Source organism: Corvus hawaiiensis, chromosome 29 (genome assembly GCF_020740725.1).
Source record: "Corvus hawaiiensis isolate bCorHaw1 chromosome 29, bCorHaw1.pri.cur, whole genome shotgun sequence".
NCBI lineage: Eukaryota > Metazoa > Chordata > Aves > Passeriformes > Corvidae > Corvus > Corvus hawaiiensis.
In genome coordinates, this window is record NC_063241.1 from 2,571,501 (window position 1) to 2,593,927 (window position 22,427).

At 49.2% G+C, this 22,427-nt stretch overlaps 3 protein-coding genes and 2 long non-coding RNA genes across 6 annotated transcripts; 1 reads left to right on the forward strand and 4 right to left on the reverse strand.

Moving 5' to 3' along the window:
- Window positions 1–1,377: 1,377 nt before the first annotated feature.
- LOC125318269 (feather keratin 4-like) lies at window positions 1,378–2,515 on the reverse strand. Its single transcript, XM_048288862.1, has 2 exons — window positions 2,441–2,515; window positions 1,378–2,048 (listed from the first exon to the last, which is right to left on the reverse strand). Exon 2 carries the CDS (start codon window positions 2,026–2,028, stop codon window positions 1,597–1,599), a length of 432 nt encoding a protein of 143 aa, XP_048144819.1. The 5' UTR covers window positions 2,029–2,048; window positions 2,441–2,515; the 3' UTR covers window positions 1,378–1,596.
- A 1,545-nt stretch (window positions 2,516–4,060) lies between these two features.
- LOC125318329 lies at window positions 4,061–6,356 on the forward strand. The gene is made up of 2 exons (XR_007200321.1): window positions 4,061–4,686; window positions 5,816–6,356. It is a non-coding gene; the product is annotated as an uncharacterized LOC125318329 (long non-coding RNA).
- Window positions 6,357–7,302: 946 nt separating this feature from the next.
- On the reverse strand, window positions 7,303–9,136 carry LOC125318330. Its single transcript, XR_007200322.1, has 2 exons — window positions 8,444–9,136; window positions 7,303–8,186 (listed from the first exon to the last, which is right to left on the reverse strand). It is a non-coding gene; the product is annotated as an uncharacterized LOC125318330 (long non-coding RNA).
- Window positions 9,137–13,114: 3,978 nt separating this feature from the next.
- On the reverse strand, window positions 13,115–16,733 carry LOC125318251 (keratin-associated protein 10-3-like). 2 transcript variants are annotated; one of them, XM_048288841.1, is made up of 3 exons: window positions 16,584–16,733; window positions 16,385–16,470; window positions 13,115–14,236 (listed from the first exon to the last, which is right to left on the reverse strand). In XM_048288841.1, exon 3 carries the CDS (start codon window positions 14,216–14,218, stop codon window positions 13,538–13,540), a length of 681 nt encoding a protein of 226 aa, XP_048144798.1. In that variant the 5' UTR covers window positions 14,219–14,236; window positions 16,385–16,470; window positions 16,584–16,733; the 3' UTR covers window positions 13,115–13,537. The 2 variants fall into 2 exon arrangements, with proteins under 2 accessions (XP_048144798.1, XP_048144799.1); XM_048288842.1 differs by having other exon boundaries at window positions 16,595–16,613.
- A 3,728-nt stretch (window positions 16,734–20,461) lies between these two features.
- LOC125318065 (keratin, type I cytoskeletal 9-like) lies at window positions 20,462–22,202 on the reverse strand. The gene is made up of 2 exons (XM_048288425.1): window positions 22,065–22,202; window positions 20,462–21,386 (listed from the first exon to the last, which is right to left on the reverse strand). Exon 2 carries the CDS (start codon window positions 21,365–21,367, stop codon window positions 20,462–20,464), a length of 906 nt encoding a protein of 301 aa, XP_048144382.1. The 5' UTR covers window positions 21,368–21,386; window positions 22,065–22,202.
- Window positions 22,203–22,427: the final 225 nt, after the last annotated feature.

Genomic DNA, 22,427 nt, shown 5'->3' on the forward strand with positions numbered 1-22,427 from the left:
CCTTCCTCTCACCCTTGCTGTTTCCAATGTCAGTTTTCTCCAAATTTGCCTTTTCCCTCCTCAAGCCCTGAATTGTTTGGTCACAACCCACACGTTCCTCGTTGTCTGAGCACAGAATTCCTGGGAATTTGTCCGTGGATGGGTTTAATTGTTTGGGATCGTGTATTTTATCCCTTTGTGGGTTTTTCCTTGGATACCTCCGTGTCTGACAGGACGAGCTGTGCCCTCCCCCTGGGATTTGTCCGGGCCCTTTGAAACATGACTCAAGCCGGAAGAATGTGATGGAAATTAATTGGTTTAATTAATGAAATATTTAGAGTATTAATTTGGATCGAGTGCACCTTGTGCTTTTCCGCTTCCATCCCAATAAACTCCTGTGTTTGCATCCAAATCTCTTGGATTTCTTCTCTTTTTTTTGGGATAATGAAACCTCTGCTAACCCATGGAACCAAACCATCCCCTTACCGTGGAGATCTGGGGGTAAGGGTTTGGGTCTTCCAATGAATGTTCTTATGGATTCATCCATCACAAAATTCCCTGCATGCCCCATTTCACCTTCCCAGGGAACCGCCCAATCCTTGGATAAAACAGGGGCGGTTCCACCCGGGGACTCTCAGCACCACAGCCCCTTCTGCTGTCCTTGGGCTATTCCCAGATTTCCCTCACGCCTCGCCAGGTTATCCCTGGAAACTTTGGGATGGCGTTCAGATTCACCAAATTCCAGCCTCTCCGAGCCAATCCCACCATTTATCCCCGGCGGGAACGAGAGGCGCTCCAGGAAAGCTGGAACCATTCCAGTTTCTGTATTTTATACTTTAGAATTTGCTCAGAGATGGGGGAAAAACCAAGAAATTCTTCAGCCCTCGAATTTCCCTGGAATCCACAAAATACAAGAGACACACAGAGAGCAGAAATTCCCTTTTTAAAAAATTTTTTTTAATATTATCACCCTCCAATGGGATTCTCCAGGGCAAGATTTTGCTTGTTGGCATCAGAGCCTTGGACACTTCCAGGCATGGAGCAGCCCCGAATTCCCTGGAAAAGCTGTGCCAGGGCCTCCCCAAACTCTGAATTTCTTCCCTGAACTTGCATAAAGTTTATGCTGTGAAAGTATAAAGTGTGTCAAAAGTAAAGACGTGCATTAAAAGATATAAAAAGTAAATATATATTTATATAAAGTGGGGAAAACTGAAGTCTAAAGTGTATAAAGTTTTATTCTGTAAATGTCTGTATAAATTCCAGGGCTGTGGAATTTTTAGGATTTATAGCAAGGCCTGGGAAGTCCTTTTAACACCTGAATTAATGGAAGAGACAATTCCTGGAAGAACGGGGTTAAACATTTAGAAACCACCCAAATAACAGAGGAGAACTCCAAACTGTGATGCAGAAAGGATTTTATTGGGGCCGACAAATGGGATTTATCCCACAGCAATAGCGCCAATGGGAATTACAGAGGAATTCGGGTAAATTTACACCGAAGCAGAGCCAATCGATGGGAATTGTGATCCGGGGGATCCGATCCAGAGGGAATCGCGGGCCTGGGATCGTTCCTCGGGATGAAGGAGCAGCCCCAGCCCCTCTCGGAGCGCTCCCCACTCACAGCTTGCGAATTTGCTCCTTTTTCTGCTGGATTTGCTCATCCAGGGAATCTTTGCCGGGCTTGGCAGGGTGGGAATAGCCGGGGTAGGAATTTCGGGAATAGCAAGGGTAGGAATTTCGGGAATAGGAGGAGGAATTGCTGGAATAGCAGGACGAGGAGGAGGAATTCCAGCCACCAACAGCGACTCCGGGCTCGCAGGAGTTCTGGACACCACCGTAGCCAAAGGAACTTCCCATTCCCGATGGGAATGCGGATCCCACGACGCTCTCCTGGGGGCAGGAGCTGAGGATGGGCCCCGGGAAGGTGATGACCACGGGCGGAGGGTAGACCACGGCCCGCGAGTCCCCGCAGGAGGTGACGCAGGGCTGGCTCCAGGCGCTGGCCAGGGGCTGGGGACAGGACACCTCGCAGAGCTGCTGGGAGGACATCGCGGGGGCTGGAGGTGACCCTGGGACACAGAGAGGGGACAACGTGGGGGACAGAGCAGGGCACCCAGCCTTGGACACTTCCAGGCATGGGGCAGCCCCAAATTCGCTGGAAAAGCTGCGCCTGGGCTGACCCAAACTCTGAATTTCTCCCAAAATTTGCAAAAAAGTTCATCCTGGGAAAAGGGCAAAGGGGAGCCCTCATCGATCCCATTTATCTAACGCTGAAGTGCCCCGGGTAAAGCTGTTTTAAATTAAATTAATGTCAGGATTAATGCGTTTTACCCTTTTTTATTTCCTGTAGTTCTGTTTCCAAAACTTGAAACATCTCCCACCACTCCTTAGGGATTTTTTTGAGATAAATGAGACAATATTCGAGCTCAAACCCTCCCCGCTCCCCCAAAACCTGACTTACGTGGTCGCACAGCAGGAGATGAGATAAGAATGGCAGATAAATGATTTAAAGTCTCGCTGAAGGAGCTTTTATACAAGTCCTCACTTCACCCCGAGGGAAGGGAAGGATTCCTGTCCTCCTTTGTCCCCATTGTCCCTCAAATACCTTTTTCTTTTTTGCTTCTGTCACTCAATCAAGGTAATTGTGGCCATTGTTTCTCCCAAAACTCCACCTTGAGTGGTTTTAAATCCCGGAGATTTTGGGATGTCAAACAGGGAGGGCGATTCCCATCTTTGGCACAATCCCTGGGACAGAGGGACCTGAAGATTTATTTTGCTATGAGTTTTCATAGCAATTTTTCCAAATTTTATTAAAATCCTACAATTTCACATCTCCCCGTGGATTGGCCTCTCCATCTCCTGTTTATGTTTCTCACAGGGCCCCAAACAAAGGTCCCTGACTCAGAGCCGGGGCAGGAGATGAAAGAGTGAGGCCTTGGTGTGCCGAGGGCTCCTCCCTGGATCTCCTTTTCCACTGAATCAACAGCTGGGGCTGGGATTTCACCTCAGATTTTAATAACCCCCCGTGAAGAAACTGGCACGAAAAATTACCCAATTCCTGCGGGGTGTTAGACAAATGAGGGGTTAGGTGCAAGGTGGAGGAGAAACAAGGGTTTGATGTTGTCTCAAGATAAGAAAACACCGAGATGGAGAAGGGAGGATTGGGGAATTAAAATGAAATTGTTTTGTCAGCAGCTGGAGCAGGTGTGAGCACAAAGGAAATGCGATTTCCAGGGAAGAAGTTAAACAGAAATCCAGGGATCATTCCCAGCGTCTGAGGAGGAGGAGAAGGAAGGTTTTGGGATGAGGATGAAGGAAAAAAAAAAACAATGATTCAGGAATTTGGAGATGTTTTTGACAGAGATCGTTGCTTCCCTTGGCTTCCCCCATCGTCATCCTGACTCAGGACCCCGCGCCCCATCCAGACTTCCCCCTGGAAGGTGCTGAGCCCACAGAAAATCCCGCTTTATTAAGCATTAATTTGTCATAATCATGTTTTCCCAGCAGGTAAAAACTGCTCTTCCAGGCCCTCGACTCCCACGCGAGACGGGGAATCACGGGAGGCTCCGCTGATGATTTTTTTGTTCTGGCGTAGATGATTAAAGAGAGGCCCAGAGGATTTACAAAACATCCCATGGCAATGCAGGGAGCCTCTGGGAGGAGATGTCGGGCACGGCTGGGACTTGTCAGCGCGATTAATTGTAATTATAACTCCATCATCTCCTGGAAATGGGGCTGGCGCTCGGATACCGCAGAAACAGAGCTCAGGGAGCACGAAACGAAACCGGACACGTTTGGGTTGGGTGAAAGGGAGGATTCTCCTCCCCAGGAGTGCCCAGGGTGGGATGTCCCCACCCCAAGGGCAACGAGGGCATCAAAAAACCTCTCCCCAAATTCCCGGCCAAGGTGATTTCCCAGCTGGAAATTCATCCCAGCCCGCTGTGCCTCAATCTTTATCTTCCCCCGGGTCTAGACTTGATTTTATTTCTGTTCTCCGTGGTGTAATCACCCTGATGAATTCAGCAGCGAGGCCGGGGCAACGTCTGTGTTTATAATAAAGGAAAGAAAGCATTCCCATCCCACTCGGAAAACTCTCAGGAATGCCGATTCCAGCTCCTGGCGGGGCAGGGACGCGGCTCCTGCTGCAGGAGGGAATGGCCATGGGCGATCTAAATCAGCACCCCAGTCACCCGCAGCTGTGCGAGCAATTATTTTGATTTTTAATTAGTTCAAAGTCATCAAGTTCCGGCGCAGAAGGACCCCAGAACGGACTCCAGAACTGACCCCGCTCTCCGCTCTGTGCTCCTTACGCCGCGAGAGGAGCTGAATGGGATTTTCCAGCTGTAAATGTATTGAATTCAAACCCCTGTGATGTTTCAGTACAAAAGAGTTGTTAAAAATGTTACATGTGGGGGTTTTCTGCTCTGAAGCTGGGAAAAGTGGAAGAAGGAAGTGAACTCCTGGGATGAGGAAGAAGAAGCGAAGGGTGAATCCCCTTTTGAGATCACTGCCCTGGCGGTGATACCATCCCAATAAACAAGAATTGCCCAACGTGCCGGGATTCCTCCGCCCCTGGAGTGACAAATCCAGGGAAGTTTGGGAAGGGCCGCGTGCCCCAAGTGTGGCTCAGACCCCGCAGAAGGGTATAAAAGTCCTTGGAAAACGGAACCCTTCACTCTCCTGCACTCCTTCTTGGTGCTGACCTGAGTAAGTCCGGCTTAGAAGTCGTTTTAATGAGATTGGTAACGCCGTGGGTTGGAAGGGACCTGAAAGTTTGGGTTTTATGCGATTATAGAATGGTTGTTTAATGCGTTCATTTGAGCACTAAACAGATCTTTTTATTTTAAGAATATTCATTTAAAAACGCATATTCTCTAATTTCTTCCATCCTGGCAGGGTTTGGGGTGGTTGGGATTTGGCAGCGATGGATTCAAGGAATCATGGATTGGTTTGGGTTGGAAGGGATCTTAAAGCTCATCCCATTCCAGTGGGCAGGGACGTCCTCCCCTATCCCAGGTGGCTGAGTTTGGAATCAATATTTAATTGCCAGGTTAATTGTTAATTTTCACCTGATCTTAACAAGATGTTGTTGATTTAGAGTTTAGTCTTCATTATTTCTTCATAGGAACTGCAAAAAACACTTTCCTGTTTAGCTATAGAGGAGTAAATTTTGGAATATGAATATTGGAGATATGAATGTTGGAAGTATGAATGTTGGAAATATGAATGTTGGAAATATGAAATTTGGAAATATGAATAATGAAAATATTAATATTGTAAATATTAAATTTTAATAGGATTATTGGAAATATGACATTTTAAATATGAATTTTGGAAATATGAATATTTGAAATATGGGTATTGAAAAGATCAAGAGTGTAAATAATTTTTAATAGGAATAGTGGAAATATGAAAATTTAAGTATGAATTTTGGAAATATGGATATTTGAAAATATGAATATTGAATAGATCAATATTGTAAATACTAATTTTTAGATAGGAATATTGGCAAGATGAAAATTTAAATATGAATTTTGGAAATATTAATATTGGAAATATGAATATTGAAAAGAAGTATTAGAAATAGGAATTTTTGAAATATGAAAATATGAATAACGGAAATATGATTTAAAAAATATGGATATTGGAGATACGAATTTTTGAAATACGAATTTTTGAAATACGAATTTTTGAAATATGAATTTTGGAAATACGACTTTTTGAAATACGAATATTGGAAATACGAATGTTGAAAATGCGAATTTTTGAATAAATGAGGGCTCCCCTCTGCCCTCCCCTGCTCTGTCCCCCACGTTGTCCCCTCTCTGTGTCCCAGGGTCACCTCCAGCCCCTGCGATGTCCTCCCAGCAGCTCTGCGAGGTGTCCTGTCCCCAGCCCCTGGCCAGCGCCTGGAGCCAGCCCTGCGTCACCTCCTGCGGGGACTCGCGGGCCGTGGTCTACCCTCCGCCCGTGGTCATCACCTTCCCGGGGCCCATCCTCAGCTCCTGCCCCCAGGAGAGCGTCGTGGGATCCGCATTCCCATCGGGAATGGGAAGTTCCTTTGGCTCCTGCGAGCCTGGAGCCTCTTTTGGTGGCCAGAATTCCTCCTCCTGCTATTCTCGCTATTCCTACCCTTGCTATTCCCGGTACTCCCGGTATTACCGTGGGAGCTGCTGAGCCCTGCGGGGATTCCCTGGGAATGCAGACCCAGGGAAACCCAGACCCAGGAAAATCCAGATCCACGAGGGAGCAGAGGCTGTGAGAGGAGCAGGATCCCGGTGGGCAGCAGCAGATCCTGGGAATGTGGATCCTGGAGCAGGCGCTGCTCCCATGAAATTCTGGTCCTGTTTCAATTAAAGATGATGTTGCACTGCAAAGATTTTTTGTTTGTTTGTTTTCCTGGTTTCCTTTTCTCCTGAAATTTCTGGAAATTCCGGGCCAAGGATGCTCAGATGGGGCCTGATTTGAGCCCCAGGCTCGTGGGGGTGTAAAACCACAGCAAAGAAAAAGTTATGGGGGCTGCTGGGGCGTTGTCCCTTCATCCACAGCATGGGGATGTTCCTAAAATTTTCTGGAAGGATTCCAGGTGAAAAGGGTGGGAGAAGGAGGCTCAGGGGGGAATTTCGGGCTCTTCCAGGGGGGGATTTGGGATCTGATCGCAGGGAACAGGAACAGGACAAGAGGGGACGGCCTCGAGCTGTGCCAGGGGAGGCTCAGGGTGGATATTTCCAGGGAAAATCCCTCCTGGAAAGGGCAGCCAGGCCTTGGGAGGGGCTGCCCAGGGAAGGTTGGAGTGGCCAGCCCTGGAGGTGTCCGAGGGATCCCTGGAGGTGACACTCGGGGCTCTGGGCTGGGTGAAATGATGTTGGTCCATCAAAGTTTGGGGTTCTTTTCCATTCTAAAGGATTCTGGAATTAAATAACTGCACTGAACGGTGGGATCAGGGATTCTCTCCATCCCGTCAGCATCTCAGGAAGAGGAAGGAGTTGACCTCAGTGTCTTAACGACACTTTAAAAGTGTTCTTTTCTCCCTCGAGGCTCCTGCTCATTCCAAAGGAATGGATTTCCAGTCTATCCCGGAAAAGTCTTGGCTCCAGCCTCTGCACGGGCAGGGTGTGTGTACACAGCTCGATTTTCTCCGGATATCGAGAGGATTTTATTGTTTCTGATACTGAAGGGCCAAAATTCCCCCTTTACGAAGTTACCCAGAACTTGTGGCTGGAAGGAAACCGCCATGAGTGATTCAGGGAATTAAATTGAGTATCTGGGAGGGAAATGAGGGAGCTCAGGAGGATGAGAGGTGGAATAAACCCCAGGCCAGGGTGGTGCAATAAATGGTTTTTAATTTGCACGAGAAGCAGAGCCAAGACACAACAACAGAGAATTAACACAGACACCTCAGGACCTTTAATACCCCAAATCCCTACAAGAATTCCTGCTTTCCTTAGCGCAGCCCCACAATTCAAGCCTCACATCCCTGGAACTGAATCCCCGGGAAGTTTTCACCAGGAGCCACAACTCCCTCGGCTGCAGGAGCTGTACTGGCGGTGCAGGAAAGGGCCGCAATTCCCCCTTCCCAGCGAGGAACACCCGCAATTGGAGGACCGGCTGGAATTCCAGGCACCCCCGTAGGCATTGGAGGAGCCTCCGAAGAGGATGGAGCCCCTCAAGCCGACAGCATTCCCATAACCCCGGTACCCCAAAGAACCCCCGGAGCCCACGGAGCGGCCGAGGGCGAGGGGGCTGCAGCTTCCCACGACGCTTTCCTGGGGGCAGGAGCTGAGGACCGGCCCCGGGAAGGTCAGGACGACGGGCGGGGGGTAAATGACGGCCTTGGAGTCGCGCAGAGCTCGCTGCAGGCGTTGGTCAGGGGCTGGCACAGGTCCCCGCAGTGAGACACGGCTCTGCAAAGCCCGCGAGAGGGTTTAGGTCAGGTCCGAGCCTAAAACACAGCGGGGAAATCAGGACGCCCATCACCTTCAAATTGGGGCGCAGCTCACAGCGAAGAGTTGCAAAATAACCATCCTAAAATTCAAAGTGAGGCTGTTTAAGCGCCGGAGAGAGTTTAAACCCGCCCTGTGCTCAGTGCAAAGTGTTTAAAAGCCTTGGAGGGCCCTAAATCTCAGTTTACCCCCCCAGATTCAGCATTTTCAAAGCTCTCAGTGGAGCGTTTGTAGCAGCAAAGAGCTCGACAGCAAAGCTTCACACTAAAAGAAGAGAGAAAAACAGAGTTTTACACTGGAAAGATAACAGCAAAGCTTCACACTAAAACAAGAGATAAAACCAGAGTTTTACACTGAAATAAAAGATAACAGCAAAGCTTTACACTAAATAAGAGATAAAAACAGAGTTTTACACTGAAATAAAAGATAATAGCAAAGCTTTACACTAAAATAAGAGATAAAAACAGAGTTTTACATTAAAATAAAAGCTCTAAGTGTTCAAAGAATGAGCCCGGGCTCACCTGATTCCAGCGGAGAGGGAAAGTTGGGAGAAGCGGATAAACAGCCCTGAGCTGCGAGCGCTTTTATCCCGTTCCTGCAGCGCCCCGAGGCTCCAGGCCCGATTTGTCGCTGATTTTTATCTCATTTAGCTGCAAATCGGGGGTTGTCGGCTCGTTCCGGAGCCCTCTAATTACCCCTGTCCGCGGTGGGTGTTAATTGCGAGCCCTGCGGAGCGATATCCATCTGCCAAGGGATGTGGGATGCTCCGGGATCGCTGTGGCAGGGATCAGGGAATTATTTAGGTTGGAAAAGACCTGGAGATCATCGGGTCCACCCTGTGGTCACAGAGCAGGAGCGACACGTTCCAGAGGTTTAGGTCAGCAATTAGGGATAAATCCTTCCCGTGGGAGGGAGGGGAGGCCCTGGCTCAGGTTATTCCATGGATTCCCCATCCCTGGAAGCGTCCAAGGCCAGGTTGGAGCCACCTGGGACAGCGGGAAAATGTCCCTACCCGGGAACTGCATCTCTTTAAGGTCCTTCCAACCCAAACCGTTCCATAATTCCATGAAAACCACGGAAAACTCCCATTTCCCAGGCACGAACTCAGGGATGGGGCAGGAGGAAGCAGAATTTGGGCACCTTCCTCTCCCCTGCCTGATTTCCACCCCGGATTTTCTGGCAGGGATCCAATCCCGTGGGATGGTTCTGAGGAAGGCGACACTTCCCGGAGTCATTCCTATTTAATTTAATTTAATTTAATTTAATTTAATTTTATTTTATTTTATTTTATTTATTTCATTTTTTATATTTTACTTTATTTTATTTTATTTATTTTTTATATTTTATTTTATTTATTTTAAAATATTTTATCTAATTTTATTTTATTTTAAAATATTTTTAAATATTTTATTTAATTTATTTTTTAATATTTTATTTTATTTTATTTCATTTTATTTTATTTTATTTCTTCTCCCCCCCCGGATTTAAGGACTTCAAAGAGCCTCGGTGCTATTAAAGCACTCTGCTGTTATCAAATTAATGACGGGTTGCTGCACGTTCAGAACTTGATAATGAGTAATAGTTTCACTTTAAAACCTGATCTCTTTTTCCTCTGAAGGACACCCCGCAGAGCTCTGCAGGTCAAGGTTATTTTCTTTGACATAAAACCCATTCTTTTTCCTCAAATCTTACGAACTTCTGGTCTTTGTAGGGTGAAAATTTGTTTTATCAATGGAAGAGACGCATAAGGGGATTAACCCAGTTTAAAATCGGAGTTTATGCCGTTAAAAAAGTTTAAAACCCAGCCCGGCAGCTGAATTAATCTTTTCGAATTAAAAACATAGAGCATAAATTATATAAACCCTCCTTCTCCAGGGATAATTTTGTTATTATCCCTGGTGCAAAGAAATTTATAATTCACCAAAGAAATTGAGAGCCCACGGATTTATTTATCCTCAAACCACAGGATTTGGATTCCTTCAACACCGGGGCATTTAAGCCGAAGTTTTCCCAAATCTAACGAGGAATTTTACACAATTTTGGGGATAGAAATGTTTTGTCTCTGCAAATGCCCGATGTATTTCAGGGCCGCTCACTTCTAAAAGATGCTGAGGTGAAATTCCATTATCCTGCCCCTCCATCCCTTGGAAATTGCCTCTTCCCTTGCTGGTTTTTGGTTTGGTTTGGTTTGGTTTTGGGGTTTTTTTGGGTTTTTTTTGTTTTTTTGTTTCTGTTTTTGTTTTTGTTTTTTGTTTTTTTTTTGTCGGCTCCTTCAGGTCCTGGAAGCCACAATTAGGTCACCCCAAAGTTTCTCCTCCCCAGCCTGGGCAATCCCGATCTCCAATCTCAATCTCCAGCCTTTCCTCGCTCCATCCCCATGTCCCTCTCACACCCAAACCCCTCAGAGCCTCCGTCCGAGGCACCTGCGGGGTTCTTATCACCTTTATCCTTATCTCGAGGGGACGCAGCCTTCAGCCAGCCTCGGAGATAAGAGATAAGATAATGATGGAGGTGCCAGGGGTGTGTTGATATCCCAAATTCCTGGGCTCGTCCCTGATCCCTGAGGAATTCAAGGAGAAGTGACCCGACCGCACCAAGATCTTTGTTAGGATTTGGGGGTGACTCAGTGACCCCAAACCCGCCCAGCTGGTTCAAAATCGCCCACGGAGAAAGGGGGACACCCCCCAAAAATGCCTCCGAGCAGCCCGAGAATGGAGATCCCAAAATCCTCCCCTTTTTTTGTGGATTACAGAGGGAACCCAACCGGCTGCCCTGAGTTCGGGGTCTGAGGAAAATCTCAGCTTTGTTTTCTCTCATTTTTCACTAAAACTCGTGCTTGAGGAGGGGAAGTCGAGTTCTGGAAGTTTGGAATGTGCGGGGAGGATAAATCAGGGAAAATATTGGGCAGGAATGAAAGAATTCCGGGCCGCTCTGAGGAACCAGCAGCAGATTTGGGATTAGCATTTACGGGCTCATTATCTCCTTACTGAGCCCATAAATCCCGATAATTGTTGGATGCTCCCGTTCCGTGGGACACCCTAAAGGAACAAATCCTGCACAATCCAGCAGGAATTGCCTTCCCCGAGGGCTTTTCCTTCTCAGCACAAACCAGCAGCCTACGAAAAGAGGAGAGGGATTTATGGAAATTGTATAAACCCGGTTGTGGAGGCCCAAATGGATCCAAAAATCCCGGACTTCCCGAACATTTAATATTTATAAATCCATGGAATTTTGTGGAGCCCCAAATGGATCCAAAAATCCCAGACTTTCCGAACGTTTAATTTTTATAAACTCTCCTGACACTTCATTACTTCTGAGTGTCCCTCCCTCAAAATCCAAATTAATTCCCCTCCCAATGATCTCTTCTTCCTTCCTTGTCTCCTTTTTTTTTCCTGCTGCCAGACCAAATTTAATTATTTGTTATTTATTTGGGTTATTTAATCGATCTCAGGGCAGCCAAACATCAAAACCTCCCTTTGGGGTTGAGGAAATCCTATAATTTATGCCAGACGTGGAGGGAGATACCAAGAGCTGGATCCCATCCAAGCTCCTCCATGGAATCAGCACGATTCCCGGAGGGCAGCAATTATCTCTTCTATAAAAAGGGATTTAATAACCCCCCCGTGCTTTCCCTAAAATCTCAGCAGCGATGCCAAAAAAATAAACCACTGGGAAAGTGTTGGGAGTGGCCTCGGGTCGTAAACAGGGATTTAGGGACATTCCCGGCAGTGGGAAGAGGAATTCCTGACTTTTTCCAAGTGTCTCTCCAGTGGTTTTGGTGGTTTATCCACAGCTGGGTTATCCTCAGGTTTTCCTGTTTTACGTCTCTCCTCAAATATCCCATTTTTTTGGCCACTAAATGTTACAGTTTTTCAAGGATGTCCACAAAGAAGTTGGAGGTTTCCTTTCTCCAAGGAATTTGGTGGGGAATTGCTGGAAATGGAATTTTCCTAGCCTGGTAACTTGGGGTTGGTTCTCAAGAAAATGTTATTTATTTTTATTTATTTTAATTTTTTTCAATGTTAAAAAATCCAAATTTGTTTCAAAATGTGAAGGGAGTGAACTTCTGGAATGACCGGGCTGGGCGATTCCAGTGGATTTTGGGAGCCCCTCTTTAAAACTTGACCTTACTGAAAACATTCCCAAATATTGATTATTGGCACCATAAAATAAAAGAAGAGCAACTTTAGGGTGAAAACCATCAATTTACTTAAAAAAAAAAAAAAAATATATATATATATATATTTGGAGAAGATAAAGAAATAAAAATGTGTGAAATGATGAAAATTATGACCTTTTTTTTCCCCCCCGCAAATCACTTATTCCAGTCTTAGGGAACATAACCCAAATAAGAGCTAATTAATATTAAATTAACATTCCAGGTCCAGGCGTGTTTGGGAAGCGTCCTGGCTCCCTTTGTTCTGCCTTGGGATATTTTGGGGTGCGGGTAATTGAGGTAATGACCCGGAATTCCAAAGCCACTCCAACGTGGCCATTAGGGAAGAATGAACCGAACATAATTTTTAGGATAAAAACAGCGCCTGGAATTGCTTGGAATGGGACGGGCAGGACACGCCTGACATCCCAAACCGCCTGGAGGGATCCACTGCTGGCACCGGCTCTTGGAATCTGGGCCTTTGACCGGGAGCAAGGAAGCTCCGGGTCCCTCCCTGTCACCACAGAGAGGTGGAGAAGAGTCCTTGGAAAAGCAGCTCAGGAAAGTTTGGATGCAGAAATGTGGAGAAAAGCTTGGATTTGGCTCAATTCCCTTTGTTTAGAGGGAAGAAAATCCCCAAACAGGGCTGGTTATGAGCAGGACAGTAAAAATTCCCATTTTGCTGCAATCTGAAGGTTTTATCCTGGAAATTGCAGAGCCAGGTTTTTTAGGAATAAAATCTTTTATCCCGGAAAATGCAGAGCCAGGAATTTTTAGGAATAAAATCTTTTATCCCAGAAAATGCAGAGCCAGGAAACTTTAGGAGTTTTGCTCACAGGTTCCTGGGTCATGTGACTGAGAGCCCATTTCGGCACAGGGACCTCTGGAGCAGAACCAAACCCTAAATTTTACCTTTCATAACGTTTCGAGCAGTCTGGGAAGAGCCTCGAGGTCGCCTGTGCCTCTATCCAAGGCTGAGTTTCCCCAAGAGAGCCCAAGGAGCAGAGGAAAAAGGGAATTCAGAAGGCCAACAGGGTTTGATGCAGAAGCATTTTAATTTGAATGCAAAGTGGAGTCAACATTGGCAGAGAGAATAATGCAAAGAGGAGCCAACTCCTAGAAAAGCCCGAACCAATCACCCGCTCCAGCCTGCCCCTTTCCAGCCCAACATCCCTCCCCTTGCACTTGCCGAGACCTTCCAATCGCTACCATTCCCAAAATCCCTCGGTTTCGATCCACGCTCGGTGTCGAACTGGGCAGAGAAAGTCCAAAGCACAGACAGAAGATGCAAAGCCCCAAGAAGAAAGAAAAGCCTGAACTAAACTAAAGCTCTATCCTAGACTTAAATGCAAGGTCCTGGTTTCCAGCGGCGCTTCCCTCTCCGGCAGCCTTCGGATCACATTCCATATTCCTTCGCTTCTTCCCTTGTTCCTTTCCAGGGTTATTTCCTCAAAAGCGCTCAGATCTTCTTGCAGAGGCCCCTCTGGCACGGGTGCTTCCAGCGGGTGGAGAAGGTGTAGGAGCGCTCAGGGACGCACTTGGTGGCACACGGGGTGGCACAGGGCGGGGCGCAGGTGGGGACGCACTTGGTCACGCACTTGGTGGCGCAGGGGGTGGCACAGGGCACGGGGCACGGCGGGGCGCACTTGGTGGCACAGGGTGGGGGACAGGGCGGGGCACAGGGCGGGGCACAGGGTGGGGGACAGGGCGGGGCACAGGGCGGGGCACAGGGCGGGGCACAGGGCGGGGCACATTTGGTGGCGCACGGGACAGCGCACGGAGCGGCACAGGGAGTGACGCAGGGCGGGGCACACGGGGTGACACATGGGGGGTCACACTTGGCCACGAACTGCGGCACACAGCAGGACTCCAGGCACTCCAGGCCCTTCTGCCCCGTCCCGATGGGCACGCCCGCCTCCAGCGCCCCGGCCAGCTCGGCCGACTCCGTGGAGCCCACCACGGTTTCCTGCGGGTACGTGGTGAGGATGGGCCCCGGGAAGGTGACGACCACGGGGGGTGGGAAGATGATGACCCGGGAGTCGGGACAGGCCACCACGCAGGGCTCGGTGCAGGCGGCGGCGCGCGGCTCAGGGCCGGACAGCGAGCAGGGCTCGGCGCACACGGTTTTCTCACAGGACATCTTGCGGCTGGGCTGGACCTGCAAGGAGGGGACAAATGTCAATCCCAAGGAGCCGGCGGGATGAGATCAACCCCTGGAAAGGCACAAGGTGGTGGATGGGTCAATAACCACCCTGCTCTGCTTTGCTTGGCTCTTCTCGGTGACCTTCCAGAGCCCTGGGAACCAAACCACTTCTGTGGGGACACCAAACCACCTCTGTGGGGACACCAAACCACACCTTGGGGGACACCAAACCACCTTTGTGGGGACACCGAACCACCTCTGTGGGGGGACACCAAACCACCTCTGTGGGGGAACACCAAACCACCTCTGTGGGGACAATAACCACCTCTGTGGGGACAATAACCACCTCTCTGGGGACACCAAACCACCTCTTTGGGGGAACACCAAACCACCTCTGTGGGGACATCAAACCACCTCTTTGGGGACACCAAACCACCTCTTTGGGGGAACACCAAACCACCTCTTTGGGGACACCAAAACACCTCTTTAGGGCCACCAAAACACCTCTCTGGGGGGACACCAAACCACCTCTTTGAGGGACACCAAACCACCTCTGTGGGGGACACCACCTCTCTGGGGACAACAAACCACCTCTGTGGGGACACCAAACCACCTCTGTGGGGGACACCAAAACAACTCTTTGGGGACACCAAACCACCTCTTTGGGGACACCAAACCACACCTTTGGGGCTGTTGTTTAATTAACATCTGTTTTCTCCTGTAATTTGGGCTCCAGAAGTGGAGCTCAGTAAAATGAGGGTAACGCATAAATCGTTGTAGGAATGGACAACGTGAGAGGTTTTACTGGACCAAATCTGGACAAAGTCTGGGCTAAGGAGACAAAAACCCCAAGGAATATCATCCCTGTGATGGAATTGATCCATAAGGATATCAATAATTATGGATTTAGAGCAGTCAGTTCCTAACAGGTGCCTTTAACTCAGATATTTAGCACAAAACTCACTTGGAAAATTCAATAAAAACCTTTTGCAAGATCGTGAGGAAAAAGTTGAAGCACAACAAAACTTGAGAGCAGCTCTCCCAAATTTAAATTCCAGAGGGATTTAAACTGTTCTCAAACCTGGGCTGAATTCTCCACCTTCTTTCTGGTTTTGAAATAAATAGAAGGGTGGGGATTTGGAAAACTGCACAAAAGTCCATTTCAAGTTGTCATTTCAAACTCATCCAAATTCCACCTCAAAGCATCGGCTGAAGGAGCCGCTTAATCTGTTGTTGCAGATTAAATGGAATGTGAATTCTGGGTTCAGCCCAGGTGATTATTTCTTTTTTAGCTGCATATTGGAGGAGCCTGGGTGGGGCTGAGTTTGACTCAAGCCGTTTTTGTTTTCTTTCCTCATTCTAAACACCATGCCCAAATATCCATTATTCACCCAAACGTTAAACCCCAGTCCAGATGCTCTCCTGAGCTTCCCACCCTTTAAATCTGCTACAACTCTGAATTCCCTGTCCTTGACTTGACCCTAATCAGAGACCAAACCAGAGGAAAGGAATCATTTAAAACCAGACCTAAACACAGAGCACACAACATCCCAAGTGGATTCGAATATTCTGGCTTTGCATAAAACCAAAGCTTTGCATAAACAGAATGAAAGCACCCAAAGCAACTTCCCATGCTGACATTTTTTGGGTTGTTCCCACATCTCCTGCACTGGAAAACCAGGAATTCTGCAGGGCCACATCCACAGGGATGTTGTGCCCTCATTCACAGGTGACTGTAGCTCTGCCCATCTCAATATTCATAAAACCTGTGTTGAAATTTCCACACCACCTCTACCCAAAATCAGATAAAAATTGGAAGCCACAAGGTCAGAACCAGCCCCCCCCCCCCCAGGTGGAAGCTGCTGGCTGAGGTATTTTGAGGTTACCTAAAGGTTGTACCCATTAAATTTCCGTAAAACAAAAGAATTAACTGGTTTTAATATTATCTAGATTGCAAATACATTTTTAAACCTCGATCCCGCAGCACTTCTGGATGAATAATCAACATTATTTTGATTATTCGGTGAAAATAAACAGAATTGCTTTCCAGAATGGCGGAATACGAATCCAAAATTCAGCCCTGAGTTAAACACAAGCGTTGTTAAAATGAGACTCTTTTTATTTTATTATTGTAGGAAGAAGTTATATCAGAATCCAACTTACTCAGTTCACCGAGGAGAAGCCAACAGGACCCGCTGGAAGCTCCCTGAGTCAGGAATGGTTTTTATATCCCCGGCTGGACCACCAGGCTGATGCAAGAAAATAACGTCATATTTGGGCATTAGGCCCCATTACTCCCCAAACCAAATTTGAGGGGTAATTACAGTAATTGCTTTGTCTTGCTCATGTTTGTGTTGATTACCCTTTTCTCACCAGCACGTGACCGCCGTTGTTTGGCCTTGGATTCTTCTCATTTCAGAGTTTTGAGGCTCAAATTTACTCCTGCAGCTCTAAACCTGGACTGAGCTTGGCTTTGTGGGAGCTCGTGAGTTTTGCAAGGCTCGTCCTTGCAGCTCCTTAATGCCAGGATTTGTTTTCCTGGCCTCCAAGAATGCAGCAGAGCCTAACCCAGAATTAGCCATGAGTGTTCCTGGCTGTTTCCAAGTTTGTTGGGACGTGTTTATGGGAACTGCTGGACTGGAGTGGCCAAGTCGGCTCCCAGAGCCACTCCCGGCGGAGCCCGTGGGGCCCTGGCTCCTCATTTGGCATCCGAGTCCAGGATCCGACTCATCCCAAGTTTATGGCCATGGATGAAACCTTGAGGAGTTCCACCTCAGCGTGAGGGAGAACTTCTTTCCGTGGAACTGCTGCCCAGGGAGGAGAGAATTCGGATTCTCCCTCTCTGGAGTCATCCCAAGCCCACATGGATGTGTCCCTGTGTCACCTGCCCTGGGAGATCTCCAGAGGTCACTTCCAACCCCAACAATCCTGGGATTTGGGGACATAAAACAGCGCCAGGAGTTGGTGTGGCCGGTGGAGCCCCAGTTCAGCACAAAACTCCTCCTCTGCCGCACAATTTGTGCCCGGGAAGAAATAGGAAAGGAGGAAAGTCCCTTTTGGGAAAAGTGGGATGGTCAGAGGGATCCTGGTATGGAATAAATCACTCTGTCCACAGTTCTTTTCCTGGTGGTTTTGGTCACCAGAAAAATGTTGGAGTGTGGAGGAGTGTGGGAAACTCGGGGTGAGGGAGAAGCCACCGACGACAATCATTCCCTGTCTAACACAGGGAAAACCAGGAAAAAGCTTTATTCAAGGTTGCTGGGGACAGCTTTGGATCCAGAGGACAAAGAGTTACAGCCCCAGTTTGTGCTGGGGTGAAGCAGAAATTCATGGCATGCTTGAAGCTCAGCCCCTGAGGTGAGAGAAGCCCAATCCCATTTAAATCCCCAAATGTGCCCTGATTTGGGAAGGTGAGTGTTTGGCCAAGTGGATTGAAATAGTATCATTAGGAAAACAAACACAGGGCAGGCTTTTAATCCCAAAGAACCAGAGGGATCCAAATTCCCGAGGTGTTTCTCGCTGTCTGAGTCAGGGAAATCACGTGGGTGGCCCTGACACATTTATTTGGAAGGGACGCTATGATTCAATCCTGATTTAATATCTGTGGCCTGTCATTAACTTCAGAGAGCCATGGTGCTTTGCATGGATAAAACATGAGTGGGTGTTTGCAAAACCATCCCCAAGCATTTCCTCACAACATTCCCAATAAGTTCCTTGGCCCAGGAGAGCCTCCAGAATCGCTTCTTGCAGGAGGGAATGGAGAGCGCAGAGGTCGAGACAAAAATAAACAAAAAAAAAAAGTTGTGTATGAGCAGAAAGGAGGGAAATGAGCCCAGGAAATGTTGGGGGTGCTCAAAACACCTGGTGTGGGGTGGCAGGTCCTGAGATTGTGGTGCCAGCCTGATCCAGGGCTCCTCACCAGAGTTTGACACAAAGTTCTGGAGCTGGGAAGGTGGAATGGGCCCCTGAGAGGGGATTTTAAAGGAATCAGAGAAATGGGATGGTTTGGGTGGGAAGGGACCTTAAAAACCACCTCATCTGCCCCCCTGACACCGGCAGGGACGCCTCCCACCATCCCAGGTGGCTCCAAGCCCCTTCCTACCTGGCCTTGGACACTTCCAGGGATGGGGAATCCATGGAATAACCCCTGACAGGGCCTCCCCACCCTCACAGGGAATTGCTTCCAAATATCCCATCTAAACCTCCTCCCTGTCAGTTTGAACCCGTTCCCCCTTGTCCTGGCACTCCATCCTTTGGGGAAAGTCTCTCCCCATGTTCCTTGTAGCCTCTTCAGGTCCTGCAAGGCCACAGTTGGGTCACCCCTGGTCTCTTCCCCAGACTGAACAATCCCAGCTCTCCCAGCCTTTCCTCCCAGCAGAGCTGCTCCATCCCTCGGATTCCATCCTGGAGCCTCCTCTGGACTCTCTCCAGCAGCTCCACGTCCTCCCTGTTCTGGGATCCAGGCTCAGGATCTGTAGGTCCTGTCAGGGGCTGCTTTTACTGGATCAGCCCAACCCAGAAACTTCTGGGAGCTCTGGAAAAGCGTGGAGCCACTGGAATTCCTTTCCCACTCCTTTCAGCAGTGCCGGCCCTGCCAGGAGGATTCCTCCTCCTCTCTCCTTAAGAGCAGCAGCCTCCTGCAGCTTTTATCCCATTTTTGGCTGTCTCAGGGGAATTCCAGCTCCAGCTCCTCATCCCTTGTGAGGTTCCAGCCTCAGGAATTCCTCACAAAGCCCCCTGGCAGGAGCAGGGCACCAGGAAGAGCCGCTCTGCCTTTCCTGGCACAAATTCCCTTCCCCAGAGCAGCTCCAGAGGGAGCTTTTGGACCGGCCCAACTTCCACACGCAGAAATGAATTCATTCTCCTGCATATTTTTATTTATTTACATGGATAATATCAGGGATGAGGAAGTGGTTGTACAATCCCACTTGGAAAAGGGTTCCAGACTCCAAACTGGTGAAGTAACAAAACGTGTTGCGACCAGGAAATATAGATCAGTCTGAATTGTTTGAGAAGTTTGGGAAGGGGAAGGGTCTGGAGAACTCCTGAGGGAGCTGGGGGGGCTCATCCCAGAGAAAAGGGGGATCCAGGGGGAATTTTGGGCTCTTCCAGGGGGGATTTGGGATCTGATCGCAGGGAACGGGGCCAGCACAAGAGGGAACGGCCTCGAGCTGTGCCAGGGGAGGCTCAGGGTGGATATTTGGGAAAATCCCTTCTGGAAAGGGCGGCCAGGCCCTGGGAGGGGCTGTCCAGGGAGGGTTGGAGTGGCCATCCCTGGAGGTGTCTGAGGGATCCCTGGACGTGTCCGAGGGATCCCTGGACATTGGGCTGGGTGGGTGGGGATCAGGCACAGCTTGGATTTGGTGGCCTTGGAATTCTTTTCCACCCTTATTAATCCTGGGATTCTTCAAAACCATCACTGAGCAATGCCACAGCCTTAACAAACATTGTTTGGGAATTCATCTCTATTATTTTTATCTCTCTATTTTTGTTGGTTTTTTTTTTTCTCTGATTCACATTCAGGTCTCACGCAGACACATCCAGAGGCAGCAGAGTCGTCCAACCAGATCCAGCAGGATGGGGCATGTTTCCCTGGGAAAGTCTCTTCCTCACAAGAGGCTCGGGGAGCACTGAGCCGAGACAGAGCTGAAGGGCCTGTGTGCTCACAATCCCAAATATTCCATGATTCTTTAGGAAAAAAACTCAAAACAGAGGCCTCCAGGTGAAAAATTCTTCTGCTTCGTCTCAAACTGGGATTTCTTGTTCCTGTTTCCAAGAGGAGTCTGTCTAAAACCAGCTCCTATTTCTAGGAATGCTCAGCTCAATTATTCTTTTTTTTTTTTTTTTCTGATTCCAACAGGAAATATTGAAGGATGTGGTGGAAAATTTGTTGTCCCCCCACTCAAACCCAGTGCTGAGTGTGATAAAGGGGTCTGGTTCTCATCCAGGAGCCTCCCATCCTCCCAAATTCCCACATTAGGCAAAAAGATGAGTTGGAAAAAGGAGTCACAAGGAAAACAAAACCAACAATGGGAATTTGAATGCAACAGAACTTTAATGGCAGGGAAGTGTTTGGGGCAGAGTCCCACGGAGGGAGCACAAAGGACGATTCCCAGGACTTCGGGAAGCGATGCAGATCCACAAAGGCCGGAAAAGGCGATTCCTTGGATGCCCCTGGCTTGCAGCTTCCCCAGGAGCTGAGACTAGCCCGGGGCTGCTGCTGGGGCAGCCGGGGCCACCTCAGAAATAAAAGGTGCAGTTTCCTCCTCCAAACCTCCCGGAGCTGGAGCTGCCCCCTCCATAGGAACCCCCTCCAAAGGAGCCCCCCCCAAAAGAGCTGCCCCCGCCAGAGGGGGCCCCAAAGCTCCTGCTGGAGGGGCCCCCAAAGCCCCCACCAGAGGAGCCCCCGAAACCCCCGCCAGACGAACCCCCAAAGCCCCTGCTGGCGGAGCCCCCGAAGCTCCTGCTGGAGGAGCCCCCAAAGCCCCCACTGGAGGAGCCCCCGAAGCCCCCGCTGGAGGGGCCCCCAAAGCCCCCACTGGAGGAGCCGAAGGATCTTCTGTTCCCAAAGGATTGGCCCCCTCCATAGGAGCCTCCAGAGCCGAAGGATCTGGCTCCCCCATAGGAGCCTCCAGAGCCAAAGGATCTGCTCCTTCCATAGGAGCCTCCAGAGCCAAAGGATCTGCCCCCTCCATAGGAGCCGCCCCCAAAGGAGCGGCCGCCTCCATAGGAACCCCCAATTCCCCCTATGGAGCTGCCACCTCCATAGGAACCCCCAAATTCACCTATGAAGCTGCCCACTCCACAGGAACCCCCAATTCCCCCTATGGAGCTGCTGCCGCCACCATAGGAACCCCCTGATCCCCCCATGGAGCCGCCGCCTCCATAGGATCCCTCAATGGCGCCCCCGGATCCAGAAGATCCCATGGCCTCCAACGGGAAGGAGGTACCCACGATGCTCTCCTGGGGGCAGGAGCTGAGGATGGGCCCCGGGAAGGTGATGACCACAGGCGGAGGGTAGACCACGGCCCGCGAGTCCCCGCAGGAGGTGACGCAGGGCTGGCTCCAGGCGTCCGCGTAGGGCTGGGGACAGGACACCTCGCACGGGGACGAGCAGCCGCTGCTCACCATCTCTCCTGAAGACATTTTTGGGACGGACAGCAACCTGCAGCAGCACAGAAATCAGAACTACAACTCCCAAAAGGCCAGAGGGAAACAAATCCCGCTCTGGAGTCTTCTGTGAGCAGGAAAAAAGGGCCAAAGGAGAGTTTGGGAAGAGTCAGGTTTGTCCCTTTTCTGCATTTGGCTGCACCGAGCTCTGCTGCTTCCCAAAGGGTTTCCTGCTGCCCTGGCACTGGAAAGCAAAGGCGGCCTCCAGGGCCCTTTGGAAGCAGCTCATCCCCAGCAGTTTGCAGGATCAGGAGATAAAGTTGTGGTGGGAACCAACAACCTTGACTTGATCCCAGTGCCTGGGAAATTCCAGTCCCATCAGTGATCCCGCACCTGCAAACGCAGACAGGGATGGGACTTTGGATTTTAAAGCCTGGACAAGGCAAATGGAGTTACTGGGCACCACAGGTTCTGCAGGAGAACCAGCCCCCGGTGAAGGACTGTCCTGGAGACACCTTTTGGGATGGGGATGAGCTGGAAGCAGGGGATAAATCACAACTACAATGCCCAAAATTCCGGAGGGAAAAAATCCTGCTCTGGAGCCTTCCTTGAGCAGGAAAAAGGGGGGAAAGAAGAGTTTAGAGAGATTCCCAAAAACATCTTTTGGGAAGGAGAGAAAAGACAGAAAACATTTTCCCGTATTCACGCAGAGAACAAGGAAGATCCGACTCACCTGGTCTGGAGAAGTGGACACGAGGAGCAGCTGTGGATGGTGCCGCAGAATTCCAAGAGCTCTTTTATACTTTTCCTGACCCTCAGTGGGATGGGAGCCGCGCTTTGTGCAAGAGCTTCCCACGCCTTACCAAACCGTGTTTTGCTGGCTGGATTGTTTTATTAATTGTCCTAATTGTTCTCCTAAGTGCAGTGATAAATTTATTATTAATCTCAAGTCACGTTCCAAGCGCTGCATCCCTTGGGTTTGATTCCATTTACTCCACATTCCGACCCCCAGGAGGTCTCCTCGGAGCTGATGTTTGTCCCTGGGCCTCTCCGGAATTGAAGCTGGAATGAGTTTAGATCCGTTCGAGGGATTTAT